General features: G+C 42.9%; 1 protein-coding gene across 1 annotated transcript; it reads left to right on the plus strand.

Moving 5' to 3' along the window:
- The first annotated feature begins 201 nt into the window (after positions 1 to 201).
- LOC110070424 (E3 ubiquitin-protein ligase TRIM7-like) lies at positions 202 to 12,180 on the plus strand. Its single transcript, XM_072988740.2, has 7 exons — positions 202 to 644; positions 2,773 to 2,868; positions 3,566 to 3,799; positions 5,423 to 5,445; positions 6,668 to 6,789; positions 8,979 to 9,011; positions 10,840 to 12,180. Exons 1-7 carry the CDS (start codon positions 228 to 230, stop codon positions 11,352 to 11,354), a joined length of 1,440 nt encoding a protein of 479 aa, XP_072844841.2. The 5' UTR covers positions 202 to 227; the 3' UTR covers positions 11,355 to 12,180.
- Positions 12,181 to 13,972: the final 1,792 nt, after the last annotated feature.

The following is a 13,972-nucleotide window of genomic DNA, read 5'->3' on the forward strand; positions in this document are numbered from 1 at the left end:
GGCCTGAAAACATGTTTGTTTTCCATTTGCTGACCTGCCTCAGTCCACAAATGGCTCAGCCCTGCCCCAAGTGCACAGGAATTATTATTATTTTTTTGAATGAGTCTGTTCCTAAAATCCACTCCACCTTTTCCCCCTCACTGCTTCATGCAGAATGAATCATTCACTGGCAGCTGCCTAGGAAGCGAAAGTGAAACTTAAGACCCATCCTTTTTCGTCAAACAGCCATGGCTGCGGCTGGTGGGACTCCCGTCCAGGATCTGTGCGAGGAAGCCACTTGCCCCATCTGCCTGGATTATTTTGAGGATCCAGTGATCATTACAGGCTGCGGGCACAACTTCTGCCGAGCCTGCCTGACTCAGTCCTGGGAGAAGAATCGTGTGAACAAGGCAGCTTCGTGCCCTCAGTGTCGAAAACCCTCCCGGCAGAGTTGCCTCTTGCCAAACCGGCAGCTGGCAGCCTGTGTGGAAATAGCCAAGAAACTTAGGGAGGGAGAAAAGGGGAAAGTTTGCGAGACGCACCGGGCGCCCCTGACGCTCTTCTGCAAAGACGAAGCGCTCTCCCTCTGTGCCATGTGCGAGAAATCCGACCAGCACCGGGATCACGAGTTGGTTCCTCTCGAGGAGGCTGCTCACAAGTACAAGGTAAAGGAGAGTGGATCTTGACTGCGGATGCTTCTTGAGAAGTTTTCTCTGCATTCACAAATATAAGAAAGTCATCGGGCCACTTGGGTAGGAGAGGAATCGTGCATCGTTTTTGTTATGTAACTTGCTATGATGATGATTTTTTGGAAAGCCTATGGGAGAGAAATAGATCTGCCCCAGTTAAACTGCTGCTGCTGTGGCGCTAGTGGGAGATCCCCAAATACGGTATTGTTTTGGGGGAGATCGTGGCAACTTAGTCCCTTGCTCTGGCATACATCCTCACCATAACAGCATGAACTTTATAGGGAAAGTATTGAAACCTGTATTAGTTGTTATGCGGCAGCTTTCCACTTTCAGCTTACAACAACCCTGTGAATCAGGGAACCTTAGAAGGTCTGAGCATTCACATACTTCTCCAGGTCTTGCAAATTGAAGGCTGTGGCTTCCTTTATGGAGTCAATCCATCTTGTATTTGGTCTTCCTCTTTTCCTGCAGCCTTTTACTAGTTTTACAGCCTATCTTGTGAGCCTTCTCTTCTTTTAATGCACTCAAAAGTAGTCGTTTTCGCTTCTTATGATGTACTCAGTCTGGTAGTTTTTGCTTCCAGAGAGTGTTCAGGCTTGATTTGACCTAGCACCCACTTGTTGGTCATTCTAGCAGTCTAAGGCACCCACAAAGCTTTCCTCCAGCACCATATTTCAAATCAATCTCTCTTTGTCCTCTATCAGCTTTCTTCACTGTCTAGCTTTCACATTTCTACAAAGTAATTAAGAATACCATTGTATGGATGATCTTGGTCTCCAGTGACACATCCTTATATTTCAGGATTTTTTTCTAGTTGTTTCACAGCTGCCTTTCCAAGCTGTGAACCCCATAACAGTTTTTTTATGTATTGGCCTGCTTCAAGGTATAAGAACTATACAAAGGCAATTAAAATGAAACACAGTTCAGGTATGTGATCAGGGTGTCTCTCATACCCTGCTAACCTCTCTTGGTGAATCTTAACTTATTAAGTGCAAGCTGCAAATAAGCAGAGTGAGGCTTTCTGCTCAGCTGATTTGGGGGGGGGGGTCCACACTAAACTGCACATTGTTTATTCGTTATTTTTCACTCCTGGGAAGAGACACATGTAGGATTTTATGCCTCTCTTTTCTCAATGTAAATTTAGCCAGAATTTGCTGTTTTGCACCTTCACTTGGAGAAGAGCATGGCAATCACGATTATGTCAGAGCCCAGAAACAGTCTTGGGTCAGCCCTGTCAAGCTTTGACTAGGTGGGGTAACTGGTTTGTATTGTGCCCTGGAATAAGGTCTTTGAGGAAACCACTCAGGCAGGGCCACCTGTTTTGAGACTAAAAACCAAAATGGTATCCCATTCATCAGTTGAGACACAAAATCCAGCTAGTGGGTGAGTTATATCAAATGTAAATGATAGAACAAGGATTCTGTTACTCATCACACCGTCAATAGCACCGTTTGCAGAGTACAGTGGTGCCTTGCTTGACCAGCATAATTCGTTCCATTCAAATAGCTGTTAAGCGAAATCCTCATCAAGAGAAATTTAAAAACCCATTGAAATGCACTGAAAACCGGTTCAATACATTCCAATGGGCGAAATACCTGCTCGTTTTGCGAAGATCCTCCATAGGGCGGCCATTTTCCGGTGCCTGTAAAGTGAGGAATCCGTCCTAAAGCACAGCGGGGAGCCATTTTGCACAGCGAGCGGCCATTTTAGAGCCACCAATCAGCTGTTTAAAAATCATAGTCTAGCAAAAAATTGGTTCCCGAAGCAGGGAACTGATCATCGTTAAGCAAATTTTCCCCATAGGAACATCGTTTTGTGATCACAATAGCGATCGCAAAAACTTCATCGAAAAGTGGATTCATCGTTTAATGAGGTAATCGTTAAGCGAGGCACCACTGTACAGAGTTCGCCATGGGCACATCCTACTCTATCTTTGATCACCTGCTGGCCAGTCTGTTCTTAAGCATGTGCAACCACTCTGCCTAACAGAAGGGCTGGCCTTATTGCCAGAAACTAGACTGCATGACAAACAACAAAAATACCGTCTTAACTACTCTAGTCCCATTCTCTGCTATCTAACCCCAAATTCTTGCTTTCTCTTTAGGAGTTGATCTTTAGCCGCTTAGACATCCTGAGGAAGAAGAGAGAGCAAATCCTGACACAGAAAGCGGATGCAGAAAAGGAAAGCCAAGATTTGTTTGTAAGTGGTTGTGTTGCTGATAAGGGGAGTCTGTATTAGAACTAAATACAAAATAATGAAGAATGAAGGGCCACAAGACAGTCCTACTCTCCACCTATTATTTGGAATCGTAATGAAGGTTAATGAAAGCCTCTTTTACTATATTTATATTTTAAGGTAAAGGTTCCCCTTGACATTTAGTCAAGTCGTGTCAAACTCTAGAGGGCAGTGCTTATCCCCGTTTCCAAGCTGTAGAGTCAGCGTTTGTCCATAGACAGTTTCCATGGTCACGTGGCCAGGGCGACTAGACACGGAACACCGTTACCTTCCCAGCATGGTGGTACCTATTTATCTACTCGCATTTTTACATGCTTTTGAACTGCTAGGTAGGCAGGAGCTGGGACAAGCAACGGGGCTCACTCCGTCGCGGGGATTCGATCTTACGACGGCTGGTCTTCTGACCTTGCAGCACAGAGGCTTCTTTGGTTTAACCTGCAGCAGCACCACGTCTGTATTTATATTTTACATTTCCTTTAAAATAGTGTTCAAGGCAGGCTCTAAAAGTGAGCTCCTTGTAAAGCCTTTCTCCTCTCAGCAGTCATTTCACTTCTCTATTAAGAGAGGTGTCCCTTAGAAATCTCTGATATAGGTCTTCATGCTGCCAAGGGCTATATTCCTTATGTTGGCCTTTCTTACTCATTCTTCCTGTGTCTTGCAGAAATCAACAGAAACAGAGAGGCAGAAAATGGTGGCCCAGTTTCAGGAAATGCACCGGTTTCTGGAAGACCAGGAGAAGCTTTTTCTAGACCAAATGGAAGAGGTGAAGAAGGAGATTGCAAAGAAAAGGGATGAGCATCTGGCCAGACTCTCTAGCAAACTAACCTCCCTTGAAGGTATCATTCAGGAGATGGAGGAACAGTGTCATCATCAGGTAGCAAGTGAGTTCCTGCAGGTGAGATGGTGTCTGCAGTGCGGAAAGCATTCAAGGATGAATTGTATGGGCTTAGATCCGTGATTCCCAGCCGTGCGTCCCCAGATGTTCTTGGACTAGAACTCCCGGAAATCCTGGCCAACACAACTAGAGGTGGAGTCTTCTGGGAGTTTTAATCCAAGAATATCCGAGGACCCGTGATTGGGAACCACTGGCTTAGATGGAAGATGAAATGACATCTGTTTCCTTTCTCAGGGGCTGGGGGGACAGATAACTGCCTTGCACTGGGTCAGATCATTGGTCCCCTTTGCCCAGGACTGTCAACACTGACAGTGTCTCTCCAGGGTTTTTTGGGCAGGAGTTTTCTCAGCTCTACCTGGAGATTTTGGGGGAGTGAACCCAAGATCTTCTACAAACAAAGCATGTGCTCCATCACTGAACGACAGGACATGAGACAGTTCTTGTGTCCGTGCCAGAGAGCCAAGAGAAATGTGTTTCTGCCAACCACTGTATCATTTGATCAAGAGTGCAAATGACAATTAGAATTTTAAGGGACCAAAGGAAAGGGTGGGAAAGTAATTTCCCATTTTGAAGGCCAACAAAGGCCCTCTTTGGTCAACAGCTCAGCAAATCCTCCCCTACTCTGCAAATGCACGAGGGGGAAGAAAGAGAAGACTAGGTTAGGTCATAGATCTGTTCTCCAGTCACACAGTTATATTCTGCCCACTACCATGTTTCTCCAAAAATAAGACGGGGTCTTATATTTATTTTTGTTCCAAAAAAATGCATTAGGGCTTATTTTCAGGGGAATTTTTTTTTATGTACAACAATCTACATTTATTCAAATACAGTCATGTCATCTTCTGGCTTCTGCACATTGATGGAGGGTGGGGTTTCACTTAACTGGGGCTTATTTTTGGGGTAGGGCTTATTTTTAAAAGCATCTTGAAAAATCATACTAGGACTTATTTTCAGGGAAACAGGGTAGAAGGAATGGAAACGAATTCAAGATGTACCTAACTCACCCCTCAAATGTGCAATATTCCTGGAAAGACATTTCTACTTGGGTATTCCACTTTATCTTATACGAATCAGTGGTTCCCAACTTTGGGTCCCCAGGCGTTCTTGGACTGCAACTCCCAGAAGCTCTTACCAGCACAGCTAGTATTGAAGGCTTCTGGGAGTTGCAGTCCGAGAATGCCTGGGGACCCAAAGTTGGGAACCACCGATTCCTATAACATAAAGTGGAATTCCCAAGTGGAAATGTCTTTCCATACTTCCAGGCACGTAGCATTTGATCTTGGAATAGAGATCAAGAGAAATGATTCATGAATCTTAAGACCAGTTAATCTAGAAGCACCTTCCAAGGAAGGATACGGGTGGAAAAGAGAGAGAAGTGGTGACAGTGTGCTGGATGCAATGGTACAGATGCGAGGTATATTTGGCTTTCACTCAACTTATTCCTGGATGCAGCTTCCTGCTCCCATGCATCTGTGTGTTCATGGCCTGCGAATGGATAAAGTTTCTCACGTCTACCTAAACAAATTATGGGCTTGTGCTAGGTAGACCAATGCTAATACATTTTCAACAGGGAAAACGATGTCGGGCATAACATTCTGTCTTCTTCCTTCCTTCTCCCTCTAGGGTGTGAGAAGCACTTTGGAAAGGTAGGTGGATCCCCCATATTCCCCTTTAGGTGGGAAGGGTCTGTCAGGAATATGGAGAACATGGCCTTTGATGCTTCTGGGGAGAAAGCATGGGATCCCGCTGTCTCCCAACATTTCACTGATAAAATAGAGACACACCTCTGAACCTGTCACCCCTTTTTGCAGAGCCAGGACTACCTTCTGGAAACTGCCCTCCTCCTCCTTTAAATAATAATAATAATCATGTGCTGTCAAGTCAATTCTAACTCAGAGCAACCATTTTCAGGGTATTCTACCTACTCAGAAGGGGTTTACCCTTTCTTTCTTCTGGGGGCCGTTCTGGGACTGTGCAGCTTGCTCAAGGCTACACAGGCTGGCTTTTTTCTCCAGATCCCAGTTACTGTTGAAGTGAACAAGTTGTCAAAGAATAAAGGCTTTTTGTTAAAAAATACAAAACTGAGTCATCTCTCCAGCCAGATCCATATAAGGGAGAAGAGGGAACTACACAAGATCACAAGATCTCATTGCAAAAGAGCATGTGCTCTGTGACCATAACGTCCAAAAAACTCTCAGCTTGGTTACCTGTGATTTTTTCTGCTTTCACTGTATGTCACTGGCACTTAGTTTTCAGCTGGTTACTATAATCCCCTCCCCAATTTTTGGCTGCAGTTCCACTCCCCATATGAATGCATTTTTTTTGTTTGAGCCTCTGAGCCAAGGGTGAGCAAAGTGAAGGGATTATGCCGCCCCTAAAGGACCCAGTGTGGCTCATTTTTGCCCTCAAAATAAAAATCCACCTAACATGTGTAAAGCAGTGGTTCTCAACATCTGGACACCTCAGATGTTCTTGGACTGCAGTTCCCAGAAGCCTTCACTCACTGTGCTAGCCAGGATTTCTGGGAGTTGTAGTCCAAGAACATCTGGAGACCCCAGTTTGAGAACCACTGGTCTAGAAGACGCCGTGTACTCGGTATCAGGTTGTTCAATCCCTTAAAGGTCCTTTTTAAAAGAAAGCCAGAAGCTCAACAGTTCCTGTTTCTTTAAAACAGAGAAAAAAACCTTAAGGCCTAAAGCCACCCCTACAAAGGACAGATTTGGTTGTCCCAGGCAAATTGTGCCTCCTCCAGATACCACCCCTGTTCTCAAGTTTCAACATTATTTTTCCTCCCCTCCGCTCCTTTACTTTGCCCCACTCAGGAATTCTGAATTGAATGGGATGGGTGACCTTGTTTTTCTCCCTCAGGAGTGAAGAGAGACAGATCTCTGAGGATGACCCAGCAGCTTTCTCTCCAGAGTTGAGGTGGAAGATCTGGAATTTCTGTGATGTAAACTCCTTTCTAAATGGACTCATGGAGCCGTTCAAAGGTAATGAAGAATGGCTGTGAGGCATTTATGCAGGGCATCTTATTGGTCAAAAAATGAGCATTTATTTATTTTGTTCTCATCACAGATTATAGTGGAAAAAACAGGTTTCCCCCCCCTTCTGTTTCCACAACTGTATTCTTACTTCCAGAATGGCCAGATGATACAGTGTCACTCTGGGACATGGCAGGGTGAGGTCTGAACGAGAAGCACCACAAAAAACACAGAAAATGACACCTTCTGCAGCTAATATATATGGAAAGCTAGAATCCACCCCCCATTGTACTAAATCATATTTATTTCTTTTCTATTCTGCAGCCTATCTTCCCACTTAAGAGAGTTTTTTTTAAAAAAACTCACGAACTCTTAAGTCCTCACAACTTTGAGTAATTTGGCATCATCCAGGAACAAGGCTTTGTCTGTTTGTTGGTTTGTTTGCTTACTTGCTTGCTTGTAGACGTCCCCATTAAAGTAATGCACTATTCTGGATGGTTTACAGTGTGATAAAACACAACCCCTAAAATTAAAATAAAACACACAGACAATAACACAAAAATTACAGGAGGCAAAATTTGCAAATAAAACATGGGAGGCTTCCTGTCTGCCAGCAGTAGCTGACGTATTAAATAGCAACAGTCCAAAATGTACACACTTTGTGGACTCCCTTTTTATCTCCCTCCGTGATGTGGACTTTCTGTTTCTTCCCATTCTTTAAATATTTAGCAATCCAGGTGAAGCACTATTTCTTATTGCATAACTAGACGTTTTTGATGAGGGGATTGTTCAAGTATATTAGATTTTTCAGGGAGTCTTCTCCAGCTTTTGCAAGGAAACTTAATCTTTTCCTTTGTTCTGCTCTTTCTTTGACCCACCAGGGTTCTCCTTAGTTGGCCTTAGAATTAGAGGGTATTAATAAATACTCCATTCCACTTCTTTTTCTTCATCATTGTCTCATCTCTTCTAATTACCTCTTGCGATTCTCAAACAGCTACCTATGAGACCTCCTGATTTACATCAAGTCACAGACATGGCAAAGTTGTGTGACTTAAATCATGCTCCCTGGGAATAAGTGACACTGAATACCATTCAATTTACTGGGTTCTTTCTTTTCTTTCAATCAGAGCATTGCACAATTTAAAATTATGGGCATATATGAAACATAGGTAAAACTATTTATTTATTTATTTATTTCATTTCATTTCATTTATACCCCGCCCATCTGGTCAATTGTGACCACTCTAGGCGGCTTACAACACACATTATAAAACAATTAGACATACAGTGGTACCCTGCATAACGAGTGATTCGTTTAACGACGAATCCGCATAGCGATTTGTTTTTCGTGATTGCAAAAGCGATTGCATTGCGATGTTTTAGATGGTAAAACATTGCTTTGCAATGATCGGTAAGTGTTTCGCTTACCGATTATCGCATAATGATGTTTTAAGAACAGCTGACTGGCAGTTCCAAAATGGCCACCAGGTGAAGAAAATGGCCGCCCGCTGTGGTTTTGCATCCTTTCCTCGCTTACCGGGCAGCGAAAATGGTGGCCACATGGAGGATTTCCACAGAACGGTGAGTTTTTTGCCCGTAGGAACGCATTAAACATGTTTTAATGCGTTCCTATGGGCTTTTTTGCCCCGCATAGTGACGAATCCACATAGCGATGATTTTTTCAGAACGGATTATCGTCGCTATGTGGGGCACCACTGTATAACATACCACATAACATAATTTGTATAAATAAAAGAAATAATTTTTTTCCCAAAGGTGGCAAGAAACAGGGTATATTGTAACAGAAAAGGAAAGAAAGAATAATTAGGAATTAACTGGAAGGGGGAAGGCCTGCCTAAACATCCATGTTTTAGAAAACTAAAAACAAAATAAAATGTTAAAATAATTAGACTACTTTTGACTAAAAGCAGGATACTTTAGTAGTATTATCTTGGACATTTGCTAGATCTTCAGTGCCAGAAGCATTAAACTTAATGGGTAAAAATGCATTAGATTGTGCTATTATTTGCAAGAATTTTACAGTCTGTAAGGATAACTTCAGTGTCACAGATGAGTTGCAACTTCTACTTAATCCTGTTTTTAAAATAAGAAAGCAGCAGATGCTGTGTAGTGAACCCTTCTTTTTGTCCACAAAGGTTATTGTAAGCATTAATCTTTATATCCTTCTGCTTCCCCAGGAAATCTGTTACATGGACAACAACTGAGGAAAGGTATGTTTCTGATGGAGGACCAAATTCCAAGGGTGAATGGAATGTGGAGCCAGAATTGTAACTCTGTTTCATTATGTATTTCATTATGGTTCATTAGTTTAGTCTTGCAGACTTTGTAAATACCAGTAGCTTAATTCAAATACTACTGGGAAAGTTAGTTGCTATGTAGGGATTTTTTATTTTCTCCCATATTTGCATAAATGCAATAAGTAAACACAAAGATAGTAACAGGTGGTGGCCAGCTACTCCCCACTACATCTATACACTGATACACATATTTGCAACATGTCTGTTTGTACAAGTAGAGGCAGAGCTCCAGATGTTCAAGAACCCTAAAACCACAGAGCTCACCAGCTGTTTAGTGCCCTGGCCACCTATGTGCATTTCTAAATGTGGAAGTATGTTGCAGAGATAAAGATGCAGAGAGAGAAAACACTCATGAGGAGCAAAGAGAGGATAAGTTCAATTCCAAAGGTGTATTATTAACTGATTTGCCACAGAAGCGCACAAAAGCTGTCCTGTGGGATCTAACCATGGGTCCATTTCTAATGGTGTTGGGGACCCTGATAAGCCTTTCTGTATGGTACACATAAGAGATCTTTTTGACCTTGTGTCATGTATCCAACAAACCCTAAGCAACATTCTATATATCAACCTATATGATGGCTTGCAACTGGGTGGGGGCAGAAATACTGAGTAGAGGAGACATCCTCTTCTGGTTCATGTCACTAGTCACTATACTGTCCCATGGGTAGCTATAAGCCAAGGCTACAGAAGCTTCTTTAATTCAAGAGACAGATTCAATTTCAATAAAGTCCTATAAACAGTCCAACAACAGATGGGGCCCAAAAGTGAAACATTGGGGCCAAAAATCCTTGTATATTTTGGTTTCAAGACCTAAAACGTGCTGCCTTGGGAAATATACTGTATTTTTCCGTGTATAAGACACCACGATGTATAAGAGGACCCCCATTTGTCTAACCCCAAATTAGAAAATTTTGATTGCTGCTTTCCCCACCACTTCCTAAGCCTGGGGCTTAGCAAAAGGAGGGGGAAAGCAGGGATCAAAGGGCTGCAGGATCCCTTTGATTGCTGCTTTCCTTGCCACTTCCTAAGCCTGGGGCTTAGCAAAAGGAAAGGGAAAGCAGGCATCAAAGGGAAGAAAGTGGATGGGGGAAGCAGGAACCATCAAAGCACTTTGATTCTTCCTTTCCCCCACTTTTTGCAAAGAAAATGAAGGGAGAAATCACTTTCTTCACAAGAAAGTGGAGGGGGAAAGCAAGAATCAAAGCGCTTTGATCCCTCCCCCTTACTTCCATGTATAAGACAACTCTCAATTTTTAATCTAAATATTTTAGATAAAAATATCATCTTATACACGGAATAATATGGTATGTCAACCTGTTAGAATAGGAAAAAGCCCACACAAAAGGGAAGCCATCAATGATTGTGTAATCAAGAAAGAAGAGGCTGTTGGCCATCCTGTAAGGGGCAGATTTGGCCATATGATTGGAAATCCCTCATCTCTGCTACTAGAAATTCAAGTGGACCATTTCTGTCTCCGCACAAGCATCATCTATTTTCCACTTCAACCCAGATCAGGCCCTGGGTGCTACTGAATACAAGTCCCTGTAAGGCTGAGGTCTGTCTGCGGACCATAGGTTTTTAAACATTTTTTCCAGTTTTCCTTTTAATCTAAGCACATTATTTTTTTATGTTTGTGAATAGGAGATAATGTTTTTTGTCAGCATCTCTTATGTTTATACTGAAATGCCTTTATTTGGTATGTTAGGTTAATTTGGGTTTCTCTATTCCATTCTTCCAACAGCGGATGTAAGTCTAGATCCAGAGACAGCTCATCCTCAGCTCATCTTGTCAGGAGATCGCAAAAGTGTAAAATGGGGAGATGAACTTCAAGACCTACCAAATAATCCTGAGAGATTTGATTTACGGGCTTTTGTGCTGGGACGTGAGGGATTCACACAAGGCAGATACTTCTGGGAAGTCCTTGTGGGAAGTGAGGGAACCTGGGCCGTGGGGGTGGCCAGAAAGTCTGTGAGGAGAAAAGCTCCCCTTACCATAAGTCCCAAGGAAGGGATCTGGGCTGTAGCGATGTCAAATGGGAAATACTGGAGCCAGCAATCTCCTGACGTCCCTCTTCAGACCGTGAGCAGGAAGCTGACCAAGATCCAAGTGATTCTGAACTATGCTGGAGAGCGGGTGGCCTTTTTTGATGCCGATACAGGGTCTCTTCTGTACACATTTTTGACAGCCTCATTCTCTGGAGAGACCCTTCTTCCCTTCTTCTATCCCAAAAAATCTCACCTCAGTATTTCTCCGTAAAACAGCTAAGGGTGAGATTAGTCAGTAAAAAAAGTGCCTATCAGGCCAAAACTAAAAGAAAAATCAGGCAAAAACACTGCGGCATCATAAAGACTGGTTTTAACGTGTGCTTTCATGGAACGTGTCCATTTCCTCAGAAAGGTGTGCATCTGATCTGGAAAGGGTCACTTTTTGAGGACCAATTTCTCTTTAAGTGACCCCTCCATCCATCAGGGAGTTGCTCCAGTTCAGCTTCCAAATGTAGTACTACTGGCCAAAAAAGGTCTAACTTGGACATAGATTTGGGTCGGGCTGGAACACTACTATCGATACCTTGTGTGATTGGCAAGAAGCAGCTCACACCAGACTATGCCGTCCAGAATGTAAGCTAGATGCCTGTGTGATCACACTCTAGGTCTGCCTCAGAGGCCCTCTTTCCCAAACCAGAAAGACTAATATATAACTCAGTGCTTATTGCTCCGGCATACGTCTTCCATTTCTGTAAGATCTCCTCAACAGTCTTCCAGCCACTGAAGTTAACTCACTCAAATTATGTCTAATTTTCTCTCAGTTCTTCCCAGATTTTTGTCTCTGAAGCTCAGTTCTTTAAGAGACAATAAGATTCGTAATCACAAAAATGCTGAAACTATTCTCAAACTAGTCATAGAGTCAATCCTGGATTTCATTTTCTCCCCCTCCCCTCAAGACTTTCAGTAGCTGTTCTGATGAAAAACAAGTCCCTCAAATCCTGCTGTTAATTTTTAGAGACCTTCATGTAATGCAGATGAACATGCTTGGGGACTAATTTTTCACACTCTGAAGCATATTATTAAAGTTTTGTCTCCTTGTTGCTTGTCAGTTTTCCTTTCTTAAAGCTAAAATGGGGCCAGTAAGAAACAAAAGGGAGATACCAGCATGAGTTCAGTAACCCTGCAGCTTTACCAAGGCTACACAGGTTGGCTCTTCTCTCAGAAGGCATGGTAGGTAATCGAACCCCCAACCTCTAGCTCCACAGCCAGACCACTGAGGTATCCAGCCAGCTCTTATAGCCATCAGGGGTGAGGAACCTTGTGAGGGTACATGTTTCTCTCTCTTAACAGGCAGGATCACACCACAATTGTGAACCCTGGGTGCCTGAGCATCTACACTTCTTCTCTTCCTCACATGAGGAAGGGGGAGGAATTAAAAGATCTCAGATGGTGCTCAAAGAAGCCTCGTTACATCAAGCAACTGGAGAGAACAGAGGGAATTCTTCCCCAACGGCCTTCACAGAAAGGGAACTGAGGGCAGGACTGGAGAGGAAGCCTTCTATGGATCCGACCAGGTCTGCAGGCCAGAGGTTCCACAGCCGTGGCTTATAGCAGGGATAAAGGCAGCTGTGGCTTATAGCAGCACACAGTCCTGATATTATTGGTCCATGTTTGGGGTCATGGTTGGGATCCGCACCCCAATTATCCCACAAGACCACACCTTTCATGTCATAGTCATGATCACACATTCTGGTATCAGAGGGATCCCAGTTGTAGCACCATAAGTGCTGTAGACCAGTGGTTCTTAACCTTTTTGAAGGAAAAGCCCCCTTGAGCCATTGAGGAAGTTATCGCCCCCTCCCCGCGGTGATGATATCTTGTTTGTTTGTTTGTTTGTTTGTTTGTTTGTTTGTTTGTTTAAGACACTTAAATCCAATGACCCCTGAAAACAAAATTAAATTCCAAGAAAATGAAATGCCCCCCCAAAAAGTAACATGTAATGATTTAGTTGCAAGTGAATTTTAAGACGCAAAAAGAAATATAAAAAGGGCATAAAAACAAATGCAGGAACTAAAAATTTCAAGACAAAAAGTCTGAAACTAAATTAAAATTGGAGGAAAATATATATTCATGCACACTGTAAAAAGGCTGCAGCCATATTCACAGGTTTGGCTTGCTCCAGTGCCCCCCTACCGCCCCCTTCTGCTCCAGCACCCCCACGCTGCCCCTTTTCATTCAACCGCCCCCCTGAAAAATGAAATCGCCCCCTGGGGGGCATTATCGCCCACGTTAAGAACCACTGCTGTAGACACTAGTTTCTTATTCATGGATCCAAACATGGGCAGTAGGGACATTTCTGTAACCACTAGCAGCGAGGGTGGATCTACGCAGCTTCAGAGGCGATGCCACTTCTCCCTATGCAGAAAGCATGGGGTAGCAGAAGCTGAGTTGATCAGCAAGAGTGCTCCAGTGCATTCTCCATGCATGGTGAACATAGGTTTACAGGTGGCTGGGAATAAGCTACACTTAATGCAATGGAACTTATTGGATTTTTTATTTGTATCAGATTTTTGCCCAATTTAAACATATGAACACGTATGAAATATAGGCAACACTAAAAACCAATTAAAATGTGAAGATAATTTGACTGTTTCTGACCAGAAACATGTTGTTTCAATGGCATTACCACAGCCATTTGCTGGCTCTTCTTTTATTATAAAATGATATTTGTTAGTATTAAAACAAAATTGCCTCCTCAAGCCCACTCAGATGTAATTAAAACTTCATTTTGAAGAATAAATCTAATGCATTGAATTTAACGTTAACAGGAAATTAAATTAATCTGAATTAGCACAAAGAAAAAACAAAGGCGCTTTGAATTTTCTTGTA

Source organism: Pogona vitticeps, chromosome 2 (assembly GCF_051106095.1).
Source record: "Pogona vitticeps strain Pit_001003342236 chromosome 2, PviZW2.1, whole genome shotgun sequence".
Lineage (NCBI taxonomy): Eukaryota > Metazoa > Chordata > Lepidosauria > Squamata > Agamidae > Pogona > Pogona vitticeps.

Coding starts and splice junctions, on each gene's coding strand:
- LOC110070424 (XM_072988740.2), top strand. CDS start 228: ATGGCTGCGGCTGGTGGGACTCCCGTCCAGGATCTGTGCGAGGAAGCC. Junction 5,446..6,667: donor GTGAGAAGCACTTTGGAAAG/GTAGGTGGATCC, acceptor TTTCTCCCTCAG/GAGTGAAGAGAGACAGATCT. Junction 6,790..8,978: donor ACTCATGGAGCCGTTCAAAG/GTAATGAAGAAT, acceptor CTGCTTCCCCAG/GAAATCTGTTACATGGACAA.